General features: G+C 48.3%; 1 protein-coding gene across 1 annotated transcript in view; it reads right to left on the reverse strand.

Moving 5' to 3' along the window:
• Window positions 1-13,092, reverse strand: part of aars2 (alanyl-tRNA synthetase 2, mitochondrial (putative)) — a 102,926-nt gene that overhangs the window by 32,649 nt on the left and 57,185 nt on the right. The window contains exons 11-14 of the mRNA XM_078542817.1: window positions 12,392-12,536; window positions 11,176-11,345; window positions 8,489-8,602; window positions 7,778-7,918 (exon numbers count right to left, since the gene is read on the reverse strand). Of these exons, the coding sequence (XP_078398943.1) occupies window positions 7,778-7,918; window positions 8,489-8,602; window positions 11,176-11,345; window positions 12,392-12,536 (570 nt within the window). The remainder of the gene's footprint in view (window positions 1-7,777; window positions 7,919-8,488; window positions 8,603-11,175; window positions 11,346-12,391; window positions 12,537-13,092) is intronic.

The raw sequence follows: 13,092 nt of genomic DNA on the forward strand, positions 1-13,092 counted from the left end.
GAAACAACAGGTTAAACTGGATCAGAATCCCATCAGAAACAACAGGTTAAACTGGATCAGAATCCCATCAGAAACAACAGGTTAAACTGGATCAGAATCCCATCAGAAACAACAGGTTAAACTGGATCAGAATCCCATCAGAAACAACACATTAAACTGGATCAGAATCCCATCAGAAACAACAGGTTAAACTGGATCAGAATCCCATCAGAAACAACAGGTTAAACTGGATCAGAATCCCATCAGAAACAACAGGTTAAACTGGATCAGAATCCCATCAGAAACAACACGTTAAACTGGATCAGAATCCCATCAGAAACAACACATTAAACTGGATCAGAATCCCATCAGAAACAACATATTAAACTGGATCAGAATCCCATCAGAAACAACACATTAAACTGGATCAGAATCCCATCAGAAACAACAGGTTAAACTGGATCAGATTCCCATCAGAAACAACAGGTTAAACTGGATCAGAATCCCATCAGAAACAACAGGTTAAACTGGATCAGAATCCCATCAGAAACAACAGGTTAAACTGGATCAGAATCCCATCAGAAACAACAGGTTAAACTGGATCAGAATCCCATCAGAAACAACACATTTAACTGGATCAGAACCATATCAGAAACAACAGGTTAAACTGGATCAGAATCCCATCAGAAACAACAGGTTAAACTGGATCAGAATCCCATCAGAAACAACACATTTAACTGGATCAGAACCATATCAGAAACAACAGGTTAAACTGGATCAGAATCCCATCAGAAACAACAGGTTAAACTGGATCAGAATCCCATCAGAAACAACAGGTTAAACTGGATCAGAATCCCATCAGAAACAACACGTTAAACTGGATCAGATTCCCATCAGAAACAACAGGTTAAACTGGGTCAGAATCCCATCAGAAACAACACGTTAAACTGGATCAGAATCCCATCAGAAACAACACGTTAAACTGGATCAGAATCCCATCAGAAACAACACATTAAACTGGATCAGAATCCCATCAGAAACAACAGGTTAAACTGGATCAGAATCCCATCAGAAACTACAGGTTAAACTGGATCAGAATCCCATCAGAAACAAGAGGTTAAACTGGATCAGATTCCCATCAGAAACAACACATTTAACTGGATCAGAACCATATCAGAAACAACATATTAAGCTGGATTACAACCTATGGGAAAAATCAGATTTTGAGTGGCTGAAAATAAAATTTGGGAAAATAAAATGGGCAACAATATTGGAAAACAACAATGTAGAACAACGATGGGCAACATTTAAAACAGCGTTCAGAGCACAGGACAAATATATTCCAATAAAAGTAAAGAACAAACTAAACACAAGTGAGACTTCATTGATCAATAAAGGTATAAGGGAATAATTGAGGGTTAGGAATGAGGCATTTAAATAGTTGTACAGAAATAGTAGTACAGAATTTAAATACTGTTCAATAAAACAGACATCCTGTCAAAGCTTTTTGTCTTGCACTCATCAGGACAGATGCTGGAATGCCAAATTTCATCGGGAGCAACAATTCATACTGCGAGAGAGAAAGTAGCTGAGTACTTAGCGTTAGGAACTAGAGTTAATTGCATGTGTTAGGAATAAGCTAGAGCTTTAAGTTTAATTTATTTTTTTCTATTTGTGGGTTAAAAGGGTAAATCTGGGTCTAGCTTCATTTAGAGCATGAAGCCAGAGCATTCTGGAGCGGTGTGGAACATTAACTCAACAGTGCCAAGTTGCCATCGTCACTTATTTTGAACAAAGCCTTTACCATCCTTACTCCTTTGTTGGTCTCCCATTAGCTTGAGGGTAGGTGGGTGAGCTAGTTGTGCAGACAAACTTATAGACTCTTGTGAACTGCTTAAAACATTCTGTTACGGCTAGGATGGGAGGAGTGAGTGAATTATCAAGCCTCACAACTCCTCCGCCTGTACCATTAATTTAAATCTTTAATTATCACACCAAAATGGCCAACTGTGTACCTATACCTCTAGTACCCCGAAAAAAGAGATTCTGACCAGGCTTCTTTCAAAAACTCAGAATGATTAATTTATTTTAAACAAAACTTCTTTTAACAAGTTGCAAAGACTGGTTAGCACATAATTGTAACCGGGCAGTATAACTATCTGTCTCTTCCTAAAGAATTCTCCCAGCACAGACATACACAGGCAAACAGATAGTCTCTCTGCAGAGATGGGCTTTGAAGGATGAGGGTTATAAAATAATGGGCAAAATCCGCAGGGTCTCAACGCTGTCAACCTGGAATTCTCTCATGTGCAGATGGGCCACTGATCCCGGTAGATGCCTGGAAGTTCCCACCAACTATCCAGTTTTGCAGGTCCAAATGCAGACCAGTTACACTCAGATGAGGCTCCTCTGGCTACAGGTTGATAGCCACAAACAATTTCAGGCAAGGTAGAGAGGGGTGGCCTTCCTTTCTCAGCTTGTTTTCCAACAAGACTGCCTTCAAAACAAGCAGGTTCACAACTTAAGTTTTTCACTCTCCCATGTGATCGCCTTTTTTGTCTCCCAACTTCATTAATCAAAGTCCTGTGCAGCTCAACACAAACAAACAACTTCTTCTTAAGTACCATATAGGCCAGGTGATTTATTGGAGGAGACCTGCTTGTTCACAGTTCCAAGGTGAATTTATGATCTTCTTTAAAAAAAAAATCCCAAGGTTAGCATCCACATGTCCAGATCATGCCAAATCCTTCCATTTTGTAAAAGGAAACTTCCGTCTTGAGAGATATGATTCTAACAGTTAAAAGTTCATCAGCTGACTCCTGTGACTCTGTTCAGTAGCTACCCTCCCCAGTTCTAAATAAAAAATAAAAAGTTAGAATCTATCAAGCCAGGTTCCAGCCCGGGATCTGACTTGCCCAGTAGTAACATCAGCTGGGATCATAACAGTTAGCAAGCCAACTCTGGTTGGTTGAACGTTGCCATGGAGAATGTACCAGGCAGCTGTTGTCCCTCAGGTTTTTGTTTAATTTTAGAAAGGTGCAATGCATGTCCTGACCAGAGTAAGACAAACAGCTTAAACAACATGCTTCTTTTTTCAGCAATACTAAAGAGGCATACATTAAGTCTACAGACAGCAGACAAGTCCACGATAAGAGAAAATACCAAGAGATTAGGAGACAAATAAAAAAACAATATGAAATTAAAGAGAAAATAGGATTTTGAATTATCAAGGAACATAAACCAGTAAAATATTTTACAGACAGATCAAGAAAAAGGCTGTGATGGGAATAGGACCATTAAGGATAATATAAACAGATAATGATAAAGAGATCGCAGAAATGTCAAATAATTATTTCACTTTGATATTTACCAGTGAGATAGAACCATTACCCATGACATTGAATGATAAGATGAATAATGATATCTGTGCATTTAAAATAACAAAATGGCATATATTGAATAAACTAAACAAACTCAGAGAGGATGAAGCCTTTGGTCTGGATGGATTGCTTCCATGAATTTTAAAAGAGTCTAGGGAAGGGGTAGCAGAGACATTAGTACAAATGTTTAATAATTCATTAGCAAAATGTGCAGGGCCAGAGGACTGGTGGATAGCAAATATAATTCCTATACTTAAGAAGGGAGACAGAACATGTTCAGAGAGTTTTAGACAGTCAGCTCAACATTACTCCTGGGAAAAATAATGGAATCCTTATTAAAGGAGAGGATAGAAGAAAATCTAGAAACGGGAAACAAAAAAGTGAATAGTTAGCATGGATTTTAAAAGGGAAACTTTTGCTTAACCAACCTTCTTGAATCTTTTGAGGAGGTAACAGGGAGAGCAGACAATGACCAGGCAGAAGATGTAATATGTCTGGGATTTCAAAAAGCCTTTGAAAAGGTGCCCCATAATAGACTGTGGAGTCAGGGGGCAAGTTGCAGAAGGAATTGCCAGCTGGCTTCAAGACAGAAAGGAGAGAGTGGGAGTAAAGGATAGTTATTCAAAGTGGCAAAAAGTGAGAACTTACATTAATGATTTGGACTTTGGAATCAAAAACATAAGCTCTGAATTTGCGATGACACCAAATTGGTGGAGGGGTGTGGGGGAAATAGTCAATGTTGCAACAAATTAAAGGATAACATTAATAAACTTACAGAATGGGCAATAATTGGCAAATGAAGTTCAACATAGAAAAATGTGAGTGCACATTTTCGGGGGGACACACATTACTTGGAAGGTGCGAGTCTAGGTGGGATAGAGGAACAAAGGGATCTCAGAATACGAAAACATCAATCACAAAAAGTTGCACCACAGGTTAGCAAGGCCATAAAAAACTCAAATCAAACACGGTTTTATTCTAGAGGGATAGAGTTGAAAAGTAGGGAAGTCACACTAAATCTGTATCTGACCTTGGTCGCCATATTATAAAAAGGATACAAGGACACTGGAGAGGGTGCAGAGAAGATTTACAAGAATGATACAATAATGTGTAGGCACACATATCAGGAAAGAAGTGACAGGCTGGGTCTCTTCTTGGCTGAGGGATGACCTAGTGGAGGTCTTCAAAATTCTGAAAGGTTTTGATAGAATGGATACAGAGAAAATGTTTCCTCTTGTGAGAAAGAGCATAACTAAAGGCCATTAATTTAAGTTAGTCAACCAAGGAATCCAAAAGAAATATCTTTACCCAAAGAATGAAGAGAATGTGGAACTCACTTGCACAGGGAGTGGTTGAAGTGAATAGTATTGATGTATTTAAGGGGAAACTAGACAAGTATATGAGGGAGAAGGGAATAGAGGATGGCAATGATAGTTTAGGGTGAGGAAAGATGGGAGGAGGTGCGAGTGGAACACAAATATTGGCATGGAATGGTTGGGCCGAATGGCTTGTTTGTGTACCGTATATCCTATGCAATCCTAGAAACAGAATAATTATGAGAATGGAAAAGATTGGAGGGGCCAATGGTGAGGGGCCCTGGGGGTTTGTGCAGGAGTTTGATTGGCCCTGGGGGTTTGTGCATGAGTTTGAGGAGCCCTGGGGGTTTGTGCAGGAGTTTGAGGGGGCTTGGGGGTTTGTGCAGGAGTTTGAGGGGCCCAGGGGGTTTGTGCAGGAGTTTGAGGGGCCCTGGGGGTTTGTGCAGGAGTTTGAGGGGCCCTGGGGGTTTGTGCAGGAGTTTGAGAGACCCTGGGGGTTTGTGCAGTTTGAGGGGGCCTGGGGGTTTGTGCAGGAGTTTGAGGGGGCCTGGGGGTTTGTGCAGGAGTTTGAGGAGCCCTGGGGGTTTGTGCAGGAGTTTGAGGGGGCCTGGGGGTTTGTGCAGGAGTTTGAGGGGCCCTGGGGGTTTGTGCAGGAGTTTGAGGGGCGCTGGGGGTTTGTGCAGGAGTTTGAGGGGCCCTGGGGGTTTGTGCAGGAGTTTGAGGGGCCCTGGGGGTTTGTGCAGGAGTTTGAGGGACCCTGGGGGTTTGTGCAGGAGTTTGAGAGACCCTGGGGGTTTGTGCAGTTTGAGGGGGCCTGGGGGTTTGTGCAGGAGTTTGAGGGGCCCTGGGGGTTTGTGCAGGAGTTTGAGAGACCCTGGGGGTTTGTGCAGTTTGAGGGGGCCTGGGGGTTTGTGCAGGAGTTTGAGGGGCCCTGGGGGTTTGTGCAGGAGTTTGAGGGGGCCTGGGGGTTTGTGCAGTTTGAGGGGGCCTGGGGGTTTGTGCAGGAGTTTGAGGGGCCCTGGGGGTTTGTGCAGGAGTTTGAGGGGCCCTGGGGGTTTGTGCAGGAGTTTGAGGGGGCCTGGGGGTTTGTGCAGTTTGAGGGGGCCTGGGGGTTTGTGCAGGAGTTTGAGGGGCCCTGGGGGTTTGTGCAGGAGTTTGAGAGATCCTGGGGGTTTGTGCAGTTTGAGGGGGCCTGGGGGTTTGTGCAGTTTGAGGGGCGCTGGGGGTTTGTGCAGTTTGAGAGACCCTGGGGGTTTGTGCAGGAGTTTGAGGGGCCCTGGGGGTTTGTGCAGGAGTTTGAGGGGCCCTGGGGGTTTGTACAGGAGTTTGAGGGGCCCTGGGGGTTTGTGCAGGAGTTTGAGGGGCCCTGGGGGTTTGTGCAGTTTGAGGGGGCCTGGGGGTTTGTGCAGGAGTGTGAGGGGCCCTGGGGGTTTGTGCAGGAGTTTGAGGGGCCCTGGGGGTTTGTGCAGGAGTTTGAGGGACCCTGGGGGTTTGTGCAGTTTGAGGGGTCCTGGGGGTTTGTGCAGGAGTTTGAGGGGCCCTGGGGTTTGTACAGGAGTTTGAGGGGCCCTGGGGGTTTGTGCAGGAGTTTGAGGGGCCCTGGGGGTTTGTGCAGGAGTTTGAGGGACCCTGGGGGTTTGTGCAGTTTGAGGGGCCCTGGGGGTTTGTGCAGGAGTTTGAGGGGCCCTGGGGGTTTGTGCAGGAGTTTGAGGGGCCCTGGGGGTTTGTGCAGTTTGAGGGGCCCTGGGGGTTTGTGCAGGAGTTTGAGGGGCCCTGGGGGTTTGTGCAGGAGTTTGAGGGGCCCTGGGGGTTTGTGCAGTTTGAGGGGCCCTGGGGGTTTGTGCAGTTTGAGGGGCCCTGGGGGTTTGTGCAGGAGTTTGAGGGGCCCTGGGGGTTTGTACAGGAGTTTGAGGGGCCCTGGGGGTTGGTGCAGGAGTTTGAGGGGCCCTGGGGGTTTGTACAGGAGTTTGAGGGGCCCTGGGGGTTTGTGCAGGAGTTTGAGGGGCGCTGGGGGTTTGTGCAGTTTGAGGGGCGCTGGGGGTTTGTGCAGGAGTTTGAGGGGCCCTGGGGGTTGGTGCAGGAGTTTGAGGGGCCCTGGGGGTTTGTGCAGGAGTTTGAGGGGCGCTGGGGGTTTGTGCAGGAGTTTGAGGGGCCCTGGGGGTTTGTGCAGGAGTTTGAGGGGTGCTGGGGGTTTGTGCAGGAGTTTGAGGGGCGCTGGGGGTTTGTGCAGGAGTTTGAGGGGCCCTGGGGGTTTGTACAGGAGTTTGAAGGGCCCTGGGGGTTTGTGCAGGAGTTTGTGGGGCGCTGGGGGTTTGTGCAGGAGTTTGAGGGGCCCTGGGGGTTTGTGCAGTTTGTGGGGCCCTGGGGTTTGGTGCAGGAGTTTGAGGGGCCCTGGGGGTTTGTAGAGGAGTTTGAGGGGCGCTGGGGGTTTGTGCAGGAGTTTGAGGGGCCCTGGTGGTTTGTGCAGTTTGAGGGGCCCTGGGGGTTTGTGCAGGAGTTTGAGGGGGCCTGGGGGTTTGTGCAGGAGTTTGAGGGGCCCTGGGGGTTTGTGCAGGAGTTTGAGGGGCCCTGGGGGTTTGTGCAGGAGTTTGAGGGGCCCTGGGGGTTTGTACAGGAGTTTGAAGGGCGCTGGGGGTTTGTGCAAGAGTTTGAAGGGCGTTGGGGGTTTGTGCAGGAGTTTGAGGGGCCCTGGGGGATTGGGGTGGGGTGTGGGCGGACGCGCTGGAGGGATGCAGCACCAGGGGCCTTGATGAGTAGGCTTTCTTGGGTTAGGGTGGGCCAGGAGCTATGCCGTTTGATTCCAATCCTGTCTTCAGCAAAGATTCCCACATCCTCAGAGATCAGGGAGCTCAGGGCAGACTGGACGGAATGTTTGGGTGTTGGAAAAACTGCACTACTCAATGGAACCAATTGATAAAGGCAACAGGGAGGAGGCAATGCTCTCGTTTATCTCTCTCTCTCTCTCTCTCTCCGGGCTGAGATCACTGATTCCTGGAGCTCTACATGAAGACTGGCCGCCCAGATGGTGTGGTGAGGGGATGCACTGTCAGGCACAGCACTGGATCAGCCAGAGACAGCAGGGAAAGTGAAAGCGATTCCTACCTTGACACTGGAATCAAAACGCAGTCTCTCGGCTGTGATGTGTGAGCCTTTCTGCTCAGTGTGATCACCCAGCACATAGCGCAGGCCAAAGTTCAGCAGGTGAGTGGCTGTGTGTTTTACCATGCAGGCAAGGCGACAGGCCTGGAAGAAACAAAGACCAGAGAATAGCATTACAGTGGAATAACAGCATCATGGTAATGTTACAGGGCTAGTAACCCAGAGGACCAGGTTATTGCTCTGGTGACATGAGTTCAAATCCAACTGCAGCAGCTGGTGGAATTTAAATTCGATTAACAAATGTGGAATAAAAAGCTCGTCTCAGTAATAATGATCGTCAAACTACCAGATTTTTTGTAAAAACCCATCTGCTTCACTAATGTCCTTTAGGGAAGGAAATCTGCTGTCCTTACCCGGTCTGACCTACATGTGACTCCAGACCCACAGCAATGTGGTTGACTCTCACTGCCCTCTGAAATGCCCTGACTCAAAACCACTTTCTCAGGGGAAATTAAGGGTGGACAATAAATGCTGGGCCTTGCCAGCAACACTCATCTCAAAAATGAAGTAAGAAAAGCTACCACAAAACACAGACCTGTTACAGGACAGCATTACAAAACGATCACCCGAAACATCGACTGTGATAGTTCCAGTCTACAATGCAGTTATAAGTGCCGCAACTACCCAGCAACCGTTCCATAAGAAGCAAATTACCTCATCCACAAACAGGTCGAGTCTGTCTCCAACGTGTAATGATTCCGGGACACAGACCGTGTGAATCACGAAGCCTCCCGCTGTCTGCACATTCTCAACTGGGAGCAGAACATCCTGCGGAAAATCAGAATGGAGCCATAAGACCATAAGACATTGGAGCAGAAATTAGGCCATTTGGCCCATCGAGTCTGCTCCGCCATTCAATCATGGCTGATAAGTTTCTCAACCCCATTCTCCCGCCTTCTCCCCGTAACCTTTGATCCCCTTACCAATCAAGAACCTATCTATCTCCGTCTTAAATACACTCAATGACCTGGCCTCCACAGCCTTCTGTGGCAATGAATTCCATAGATTCACCACTCTCTGGCTAAAGAAGTTTCTCCTCATCTCTGTTCTAAAAGGTCTTCCCTTTACTCTGAGGCTGTGCCCTCGGGTCCTAGTCTCTCCTACTAATGAAAACATTTTCCCCACATCCACTCTATCCAGGCCTTTCAGTATTCTGTAAGTTTCAATCACATCCCCCCTCATCCTTCTAAACTCTATCGAGTATAGATCCAGAGTCCTCAAACGTTCCTCATATGTTAAGCCTTTCATTCCTGGGATCGTTCTCGTGAACCTCCTCTGGACCCTCTCCAGGGCCAGAATATCCCTCCTGAGATGCGGGGCCCAAAATTGCTCACAATATTCTCAATGTGGTCTGACCAGAGCCTTATAAAGCCTCAGCAGCACATCCCTGCTTTTATATTCTAGTCCTCACAAAATAAATGCCAACATTGCATTTGCCTTCCTAATTACCGACTCAACCTGCAAGTTAACCTTAAGAGAATCCTGGACTAGGACTCCCAAATCACTTTGCACTCCAGATTTCTGAATTCTCTCCCCATTTAGAAAATAGTCTATGCCTCTATTCTTCCTACCAAAGTGCATGACCTCACACTTCCCCACATTGTATTCCATCTGCCACTTCTTTGCCCATTCTCCTAACCTGTCCAAATCCTTCTGCAGCCTCCCCACCTCCTCACTACTACCTGTCCCTCCACCTATCTTTGTATCATCTGCAAACTTAGCCAGAATGCCCTCAGTTCTTTCATCTAGATCATTAATGTATAAAGTGAAAAGTTGTGGTCCCAACACTGACCCCTGCGGAAGTCCACTAGTCACCGGCCGCCATCCTGAGAAGGACCCCCTTATCCCCACTCCCTGCCTCCTGCCAGACAGCCAATCTTCTATCCATGCTAGAAGCTAAGAGGCCGCTTCAGTTATTCACTTCAGTTTTTGGTTATCGCAGTGATGGAGGCCTGCCCAACCAGGCCCCTCCCACAGCCAGTTCACTACTCCCCCACCCCATTGCTCTTCCCCTGCCTGACCCAACATGCAAGTGTCAAGGAATACAGCTCAGTGCTGCCCTCTCACCTCACAGTCAAGGTAATTCAGGCCATCAGTGCGTGAGCACTACTGAGGGAATGGCACACTGTTGTAGAGTCTGCACTGAGGGAGCTCTGCAGTGTTGGAGGGTCAGGACTGAGGGAGCGCTGCACTGTCAGAGGGTCAGTACTGAGGGAGTGCTGCACTGTCAGAGGGTCAGTACTGAGGGAGTGCTGCACTGTCAGAGAGTCAGTACTGAGGGAGTGCTGCACTGTCAGAGGGTCAGTACTGAGGGAGTGCTGCACTGTTGGAGGTCAGTACTGAGGGAGCGCTGCACTGTCAGAGAGTCAGTACTGAGGGAGTGCTGCACTGTCAGAGGGTCAGTACTGAGGGAGTGCTGCACTGTTGGAGGTCAGTACTGAGGGAGCGCTGCACTGTCAGAGAGTCAGTACTGAGAGAGTGCTGCACTGTCAGAGGGTCAGTACTGAGGGAGTGCCGCACTGTCAGAGGGTCAGTACTGAGGGAGTGCTGCACTGTCAGTCAGTACTGAGGGAGCATGCCCTGGCGGAGGGTCACTATTGAGGGAGTGCTACGCTGTCACAGGGTCAGTATAGAGGGAGTGCTGCACTGTCAGAGGATCAGTATAGAGGGAGTGCTGCACTGTCAGAGGGTCCATACTGAGGGAGTGCTGCACAGACAGAGGGTCCATACTGAGGGAGTGCTGCACAGTCAGAGGGTCCATACTGAGGGAGTGCTGCACAGTCAGAGGGTCCATACTGAGGGAGTGCTGCACAGTCAGAGGGTCCATACTGAGGGAGTGCTGCACAGTCAGAGGGTCCATACTGAGGGAGTGCTGCACAGTCAGAGGGTCCATACTGAGGGAGTGCTGCACAGTCAGAGGGTCCATACTGAGGGAGTGCTGCACAGTCAGAGGGTCCATACTGAGGGAGTGCTGCACTGTCAGAGGGTCAGTACTGAGGGAGTGCTGCACTGTCAGAGAGTCAGCACTGAGGGAGTGCTGCACTGTCAGAGGGTCAGTACTGAGAGAGTGCTGCACTGTCTGAGAGTCAGCACTGAGGGAGTGCTGCACAGTCAGAGGGTCCATACTGAGGGAGTGCTGCACTGGCGGAGGGGTAGTAGCGAGGGAATGCTAAACCGGTGTATGAATCAGGACATTCCAGTGCAGGGGTGAACAGTGCTCCATGATCAGGCGCCTGAAACTTGGAGCATCATTGTGAATGGGGAATTTGTTAAAACTGCACACTGACACACTCCCTGATCCAACAATCACTGATTTCTGTGAACCTGGATCGCAAACTTGCCTGATGACCCTCTCGGATGAAATATCCCTGGTCGTGGCTCTGCCCTCCCTGCTCACAGTAGAAGTTGGTTCGGTCCAGAATGACACAGCATCGCTGCCCCTCCCGCACCTCCTCCACCAATGAATTGTCCTGGTACAACGCCAGCACGGTTGCCTGGCAGGGACTAAACACTGGAAAATAAGTACACACAGGTTCACTCTCACTGCAGGGTCAAAACTCAGTGTCTTAATTCTTGGGAGTCAGAGAAAACTTCATCCTGTATCTAACGCCGTGCTGTACCTGCCCTGGGAGTGTTTGATGGGGACAGTGTAGAGGGAGCTTTACTCTGTATCTAACCCCGTGCTGTACCTGCCCTGGGAGTGTTTGATGGGGACAGTGTAGAGGGAGCTTTACTCTGTATCTAACCCCGTGCTGTACCTGCCCTGGGAGTGTTTGATGGGGACAGTGTAGAGGGAGCTTTACTCTGTATCTAACCCCGTGTTGTACCTGTCCTGGAAGTGTTTAATGGGGACAGTGTAGAGGGAGATTAACTCTGTATCTAACCCCGTGTTGTACCTGTCCTGAGAGTGTTTGATGGGGACAGTGTAGAGGGAGATTAACTCTGTATCTAACCCCGTGCTGTACCTGCCCTGGGAGTGTTTGATGGGGACAGTGTAGAGGGAGCTTTACTCTGTATCTAATCCCGTGCTGTACCTGTCCTGGGAGTGTTTGATGGGGACAGTGTAGAGGGAGCTTTACTCTGTATCTAACCCCGTGCTGTACCTGTCCTGGGAGTGTTTGATGGGGACAGTGTAGAGGGAGCTTTACTCTGTATCTAACCCCGTGTTGTACCTGTCCTGAGAGTGTTTGATGGGGACAGTGTAGAGGGAGCTTTACTCTGTATCTAACCCCGTGCTGTACCTGTCCTGGGAGTGTTTGATGGGGACAGTGTAGAGGGAGATTAACTCTGTATCTAACCCCGTGCTGTACCTGTCCTGGGAGTGTTTGATGGGGACAGTGTAGAGGGAGCTTTACTCTGTATCTAACCCCGTGCTGTACCTGTCCTGGGAGTGTTTAATGGGGATAGCGCAGAGGGAGCTTTACTCTGTACATAACCTTCTCATTTTCAATCGAATTAATCTTTTCATTCCAATCTCCTGTGCCCCAGTTTGCAGAGCTGAATCCTTGTCTGAGACCCAGATTCAGTGCCGAAGGGAATCTCTGCCCGTGTGTTTACCATATTTGCCATTCTGAAGGAGAGTGTATGCGTATTTTGCTGAATCGTCGGTTATGGGCACTCCAATCCTCCGGAGTTCGTTGATACCGCGAAGGCCCAGTCCTCCCTCAGGCCGAGTGTCTGACTGTGAGGATCGCCTGAGATGCTACAGAGACAGAAACAAACCAATCAAACTGCACAGTACTACAGAGGGCATGAGTGAGAGCGCGCAAGCAAGGAGTTGGGATGTTTGCTGATGATTGCACAATGTTCAGCACCATTCATGACTCAGATACTGAAACAGTCCGTGTCCAAATGCAGCAAGACCTGGACAATATCCAGACTTGGGCTGACAAGTGGCAAGTAACATTCGTGCCACACAAATGCCAGGCAATGACAAGTTCCAACAAGAGAGAATCCAATCATCGCCCCTTGATGTTCAGTGGCATTACCATCACTGAATCCCCCAATATCAACATCCTGGGGGTTATCATTGACCAGAAACTGAAGTGGACTAGCTACATAAATACTGTGACTACAAGAGCAGGTCAAAGACTAGGAGTCATGCAACGAGTCACTCACCTCCTGACTCCCTAAAACCTGTCCACCATCTACAATGCACAAGTCAGGAGTGTGATGGAATACTCCCCACTTGCCTGGATGCGTGCAGCTCCCACAACACGCAAGACGCTTGACACCATGCAGGACAAAGCAGCCGCTTG

This window comes from Cetorhinus maximus, chromosome 5 (assembly GCF_964194155.1).
Source record: "Cetorhinus maximus chromosome 5, sCetMax3.hap1.1, whole genome shotgun sequence".
In the NCBI taxonomy this organism is placed as follows: Eukaryota; Metazoa; Chordata; class Chondrichthyes; order Lamniformes; family Cetorhinidae; genus Cetorhinus; species Cetorhinus maximus.